Source organism: Hetaerina americana, unplaced genomic scaffold, assembly GCF_022747635.1.
Source record: "Hetaerina americana unplaced genomic scaffold, ioHetAmer1.1.p SCAF_11, whole genome shotgun sequence".
Taxonomy (NCBI): Eukaryota; Metazoa; Arthropoda; class Insecta; order Odonata; family Calopterygidae; genus Hetaerina; species Hetaerina americana.
Window position 1 is genome coordinate 8,393,914 of NW_027286181.1, and position 7,039 is coordinate 8,400,952.

Consider the following 7,039-nt stretch of genomic DNA (forward strand, 5'->3'; position numbering starts at 1 on the left):
TTAATAGTACCATATTGCATTTGCTTGAATTATTAGTCAATTAGCCATTAGGGACCTTTTGGGATAATTTAAAGATAGCTAAGCTTGTCCCAGTTCTCAAGAGTAGAGACCCTAATGATTTAAATAAATACCAAAGTTGATAACTTAAAAAGATTTAGCATGCAAGAGAACACCTTACCTCACACCTCAGTAGCTTGACTGACTGAAGCACTGTGCTAGAAATCAAGTCCAAGTCTAAGAAAATTATTTCTACAATGTGATACTCCCACAAAATTTACAATCTCATTGCAAACATACTTTGAAAGCTCCATATATATATATATATATATATATATATATATATATATATATATATATATATATATATATATATATATATATATATATATATATATATATACACCCAAAGACCAATTCCTATGTCAAGGCAGACAATGCATCTGGTCTCAGGCTATAACAAGAAGATCACAAAGCAGTGATCATGGGGTCTTAGAGTATTTGGATTAAAACATAAACAACAAGTGGGCCGTAAAAGAATGCGGATTGCATGCACTGGTATAAAAGTACGTAATTACTCCTTACTATGAATGGAATATGTAAAAGTGTGATAGAAATATGCTTATTGCCACTTCATTTAAAGAAGGGATGAGTCTGAATCACCAAACCAAATCATAAGAAGAATAAATAATTTTAGAGGAAGGTTAAACCAGAAATTCATGGAAGAATGTGGTCAAAGATTCTTAAGACAAGACATGCATGAAGATTGAGGAACAGAAGAGGACGTACGAAATAATAATAAATGTAATGGAGGCAAAATATGTATGCAAGAATAGTGTGGTGTGGAAGAAATTATTAAGAGGAATTCAGGTTTCTGTTTTAACTCAATGCCAGATATTTCTTCAGAAGCACACCCTCAAAAAGAGTACAGCAGGATGGACATTAGATAGGGTTTAGTATTATTCATTTCCATAGTTTTTAGGCATTATATACCAAATGACTTTCATTACTCAAGGTTAGACTTGTGTATGCAGTGCCATAAAGAAGCTAATCTTCCATTCTGTTAATTTTCCCATTCTTGTAACTTATACTTGTCAAATTTTGTCATATGGCCATTTTGCCACCCCATTTGCCATATTCACTCCATTTCAAGTTGCATGATTAAGACTCAACATTAATTATTCCAATATTTCTCCACTGCATTTAGGCTTCAAGTACACTCATCAATTATTTCAAAGTAGGAACACCAAAATACAATCATGGTGCATGTTCCCTTTAATTAAAAGTTAATTTAATAAAAATCACCAAAAAAATTCAGCATTCTTCAAATTTATTATAGAAAAACATTCAACAACAATATATTTGCATAAGAGCATTCCTCAAACAGCAATGGAAACTATTCCGAAATGATAATAAACTCACAATTATTTTAATTTAAACTGACGCTGAAAGATTGAAAAGATGTTTTAAGCAAGACATATAATGAGGTTTCACCTCATCACTCGGGCAGTAATGGTTAACCTTGGAATGTGTACAAACTCATTTCCCACTATTTAGGTAATAATTTACATAATCAATTAACATCACTTACATTATAACACATTTATACCATGAGGTGTGTTTTTTCGTACTCATTTCCTAGAAGGTTAATTTTCATATTTATCGCTTCTCCAAATGCTTAAATTTTGCCTCCAAGCGCTTTGAGTATGCATCAAGTTTGTAAGCGGCTTGCTCAAGCTTCATGACACTTTCCTCTATTTGATCAATTTGGTCCAAATACGGTTGTAAACTGGCGTCTGGAAGGCAATAGAAATAATTAGCTGATAATCCCAATACTGTCACAGGTCATACTCTCAATTGCATTAATTACGTAATTGAAATCAACTACTAATTACAATCTCTCACATAAAATAAGCATTTCCAGAAAACAACGTTTTCCGATCTGAGGAAATCATCAAACATTACCATTAAAATCTTCACTCCCTTGAGTCCCCCACTTACATTTTTCATTGAGCTCCAAGAGCGTTTTACCTACATTGCTAGAGATCTGTTTCATGTCTGAGTATTTAGTAATCGTTACTCTGTTCATAGCTTCCAGCAGCCGATAATCTTCCTGCGAGTAAAACATAAAAGAGATTGTAAAGTAATGTTAATGGCGATATCATGCATGAATATAAAGCTACTTGCATTTTCATAACATGGCTATAATTTTCATCAACCAATAGAAAGCATGGCGTTAATGCTATCGCGTATATAAAGCCAAACATACAAATATGGGAACAAATCCATTTACAGTAATTTAGCTTACTTGAGTAGTGGTCAATTCACCCCATAAGTAGTCGCCTGTTTTCTGAAACATCAATGTGGCAAGTCGACTGAGGTTCGGATCATGGGGATCAAGTGCTTCAAAACTACTAGTGCTTGTGGATAATGTTGGACCTGTTAAAAAATTACTAGAGTATAAAAAACATTTCTAAGAAAAATTGCACACAGGACTTAGGACAAGCTACTTCACCTTTTTTCGGAGAGTCCGTTACTCCTTGATCGCTGTCTTCAGCCATACTTACTACCACACACCTTAAGTGTTGATCGTCGAATCTTGTCACGAGTTAACAACTCAATTAATGACCAATATGCCTATTGTAAGTACAAACACTGACATATATGGTACTGATGTTTTGTTTACGTCCCATGTGACGGCTACGATAACTATATGACGGAGACTGCTTGATTTAGTTTGATATCTTGACGCAAGTCAGCGCTACCTCTTACTCAGATTGTAGTGAACTCTATACGTCTTTAGTAAATACTTCTCGAAGACATTTAAGTGGGGGATTCAAAAGGAAAAGATTTATATCATCACGACTGCAAGCTTCTTTTTCTAAAAGAAGCCAACATTTTCGATGTAAAAGCAAATGTATACAGCAGAGGTCATGTTGGTGGAATAATTATAACATTTCAATGGCAAACAAAAAAAGGTCGTCCTTATAATTAAACTGTGAGTATTTTGATATGCTCTATTCAGAGCCAAATAAACGGCATGAACTGGCATCAAAAATCTCTAATAGTATTTTATTCTGCTATTGCCATCGTGTATTTTATGATAATTGGAATGAATGCGCACTATTTTCCATGAGTTCCTTGGTTTTCCTTTCCTTGATATTCTGGATAGGTGTAGCATATTGCCTTTATAAAAAATACTCAAAAGAGATGAAAAGAATATAGAGAGGATTATTTGACAACAATATTAGGGAAGCAACTTTGGACATAAAGAACAAGGCGTAGGTGGGGATAGCGGGGGTTCAGGTATAATTGAATGGGCGAATCGCAAACCATTCGCGATAGTGGATGAATTAAGGCCGTGGAGCCATAGATAATATCCCCGCATAATCCTAGGGTTTAGAAAAACGTGGAAGGAAGAGTTTTTTATGGATTACTTCAAAGCATTTATGAAGGAGGAATTTGGCAAAAAGATTTCGTTCGATCAGTTTTATTTCCAATACAAAAAAAGGGAAAATCAGTCATTTGCGAAAGGTACTGAATTATAAGTTTAATTTCGCATGCATAAGAATCAGTCAATATGAAGAATAAATTTTATCCAGATATATCGGTTATTTCTCAGTTATAATTACTTAAAACGATACTCCCGCGTAATCTCGGCGCCAGCGGCAGGTAGAGTGAATACTCATCCTGAAGTCATTATGATGACACTGTGTATCCCGGCCAGCGCCCCTTCGTTAAGGAAGCGAGTATTCACGCATTGATTGAAAACAGAATTTATTTATTGATAAAATTATCCACTTGCAAAAATATGAGCAACTTATACTGGTACGAGACGAGGTGTTGGATAAAAGACGCATGCATTTAAAATATCAAAAAGGATAATTGTAACGAAATATTTACAAATGGTGAAATAGAATGTTCGTTATTTTTCGTTTATAGAGACTCGTTGCTGGACCATTTGGTAGCTTGTGATCATGCATCATAACCGGTAGATTACCTATCGTAATAATAATTGCTTACAGTAGAGTTGAGATCAGACTTGTAAGGGAGTGGTAAGGATAGAGAATTCATCCATTAGTTCGAACGTCATTCAGCACTCCGTCCTTCTCTGCCCATCATCATCGGTAGTTCCGTCAATAGATTGGTAGACCACAGCATCTCTCCAGTACTATTCCCTTGAATCAATGCTCGCTTAGATACGGCGCACCCTGATAGGTCTCTTGGTACATCCCTTTTCCCTTGGTCTCTCTAAACGTTCGTGCTACGGTCTTCCTCGTGTTGCGTTCCGTCAGCTCTAAGTCCTCCGGATCATCGTTCAAAAGATGGGGAGGAGGGCAAATAGTTGTTTAGGGGATGGTTAGTTACTGATGTGGGATGCCACAGCAATAATGAGGTAACTAATAGAAAAAAATCTAGAGCAAAAATCAGGAGTGAGTCACGAAGAAGAAATAAGTATACTGTTAACAGCCTTGATCATTGCAACTCTGCCGTCTCTTTGTTTACAACTACTATTGCGATGCACCGTTTGAAACCATAAATAATCAGTTTCGTGAATTACTTTAATAATATTGATATTTAATTTTGGTGGAATTAATGAATGCATCGCAGAAGAGAGGAATGGAATGGAGGAATAGGCAACTTATCAGCAACCTGAACATTTCTCAGACTAATCAGGTGCGTCTGACGGGTAGAGTGTCAGGATGGGCAGTGTTAGGAAGAGGGAGGAAGAGGCCAGGGATGCCTATTATCCCCTATTATTTTCAATATATGTATATATATATATATATATATATATATATATATATATATATATATATATATATATATATATATATATATATATATATATATATATATCAGCACGCGTATGCAGAGGTGGATCTAAGAGAGGTATGGAGACGGAAGTGGGCGGGAAATTATTTAAAGCACTTAGCTTTGCGTTACGTTGTGTGGCGGTCTAGATTGGACAAGGCCAAGTTAAGCGTGATAATACCTGTAGAAGGTCATAAACTAGAGCAAATGGAATATTTCAGCTTTTTTTGGAAGATTTTTAGAACGATATGGTCAAATTATCCGGAACATAAGAAGATGAATTGCATTTGGCAAAGAAACTTTGGGTGGAGAGAAATGATGACAGAGATGTTGAGTTAGGATGTCGAGGAAACTTATATGGAGCGTGGTTTTGGATGGTGCAGAAACATTTACCATTGAAGCAAGATGATGGGTGTAGATTGCACGATTTTGAAATTTGGGCGCGGAAAAGAATGGAAAAAACTCAGTGGAAGGAAAGGAAAAAAAACGAAGGGGTAAATACTAGGAATGGCGGGGGAGGTGAGAAGATAGTCGGGAAAAATCCAGCAGGAGGGCTGGTTTTTCCGAAAAGTATCCGACCTGCGTTTTTTAAATTATTTTTTATGATTGTGAGTGTACTGTACTGTACGTAGTGTTGTGCACTACGAATTTGCTCCAAGAGATCAGACGATCACCAAAGAATATTACGTTGAAGTTCTGAGAAGATTGCGTGATGCCGCGAGAAGAGAACGACCGCGTCTCTGGTCAAGCGGTGACTGGCTTCTTCACCAAGATAACGCACCAGCGCATTCATCGAACCTTGTGCAGCAATTTTTGGCAAAACACAAGATTGTACAACTTCGTCAGCCTCCGTACAGTCCCGACATAGTTCCCCGCGTCTTTTGGATGCTCCCAAAATTGAAAATGGCGCTCAAAGGAAAGCGGTTCGACGACATCGAGTCGACTCAGAGTAATGCGACGCGCGAGCTGAAAGCCATTCCAAAATCTGCGTTCGATGACTGCTTTAAGATTGGAAGCAACACTGGGAGCGTGTGGTTCAATCAAATAGAGACTCCTTCGAATTCCACGGCCCGGATGACGAAGAATAGCACCAATATGAACGCAGGCCGGATAAATTTCGGACAGACCTCGTATGCTGAGCGTTTTGACTGTAAATGGGGTGTTGAAGACGGTAATGGAGGTTAGAACGTTTGACAGGCGTAGAAGAGGTTGGGAAAGGAAAAATGAAGGGAGGTAGGGTGTATGTGGAATTGAAGAAGGGTTTATTTTAGTCTGGATTCAGGCTGTCTTAAGGGCGAGGCTAAGAAGTGTAGGTGTGTTAATTTTGGATCATCCAAATTCCAAGAATTAGGCATTGAAGCGCATCCTATTCTTTTGATCCTCGCTTTTAATTCTTATTATCACTGGTCAATTGACATTAATAACTGATATTGATGCATTCGCATTTACTACATACTTTGCCGTCTAGTTTTTTCAAGAAGAACTATCAATGGGTGTTATTTTTTGCAAAAAATGAGTTCCGTTTTGATAGGGATGTTGTTCCCCAAAATGTACTCGAAATGATTCGAATCACATCAAAGTTTTAATATACCTTTTTGCTGGAAATTCCTGAAGAGATCCGTTTGAACATTTGACCTTGAGGTCATGAGGATGACCTCACAATAACCCCCAAATATCGCAATTTCGAATTCTATTTCAGCATAAGCACAGGGCTCGCACATGGAGTGCAATGGCGTTGGAATGCTATACGTTCAGTATTTGAAGTACTTCAAGCCAATATCTATGACTGCTATACTTTTCCTGTGAGTATGCACGATGATTTCAATGCTGTTTTGCAATCGGATTTCATGTGTAAGTATGGCAGCCATTGTAATAGGGATTTTCAATGAATATTTTCATTTTTGCGGATAAAGTGAATCCGTGAAGAATCTGGAAAGAAAACCAAGGTGACAGCAGTATGACTAGATTTTTGGGAGTCTCAAAGGTAAGAAGCTTCGTCAATTTTTTCCCTGAACTTAAGCTACGATTATATTTGGGAATAACTTTATTGAATTCATACCCTTATGTTTACTTTAAGTAAGATATGAATATGCAATGTTGGCATCACTTCTGGCAAAATAATTTCAGAGATATTAATTATCCCTATCTGAATTAGTACATTAAAACAGATTCTTTGATTTCTCAATGGCATTACGAATGTGACTAAAAAGCGAGTAATAGGGGAAGG

At 36.8% G+C, this 7,039-nt stretch overlaps 1 protein-coding gene across 1 annotated transcript; it reads right to left on the minus strand.

The window, feature by feature from the left end:
- Positions 1-1,306: 1,306 nt before the first annotated feature.
- Positions 1,307-2,722, minus strand: Blos2 (biogenesis of lysosome-related organelles complex 1 subunit 2). The gene is made up of 4 exons (XM_071599210.1): positions 2,513-2,722; positions 2,306-2,436; positions 1,999-2,110; positions 1,307-1,793 (listed from the first exon to the last, which is right to left on the minus strand). Exons 1-4 carry the CDS (start codon positions 2,556-2,558, stop codon positions 1,657-1,659), a joined length of 426 nt encoding a protein of 141 aa, XP_071455311.1. The 5' UTR covers positions 2,559-2,722; the 3' UTR covers positions 1,307-1,656.
- Positions 2,723-7,039: the final 4,317 nt, after the last annotated feature.

Coding starts and splice junctions, on each gene's coding strand:
- Blos2 (XM_071599210.1), bottom strand. CDS start 2,558: ATGGCTGAAGACAGCGATCAAGGAGTAACGGACTCTCCGAAAAAAG. Junction 2,437..2,512: donor AACGGACTCTCCGAAAAAAG/GTGAAGTAGCTT, acceptor ATTTTTTAACAG/GTCCAACATTATCCACAAGC. Junction 2,111..2,305: donor GTGAATTGACCACTACTCAA/GTAAGCTAAATT, acceptor TTTTACTCGCAG/GAAGATTATCGGCTGCTGGA.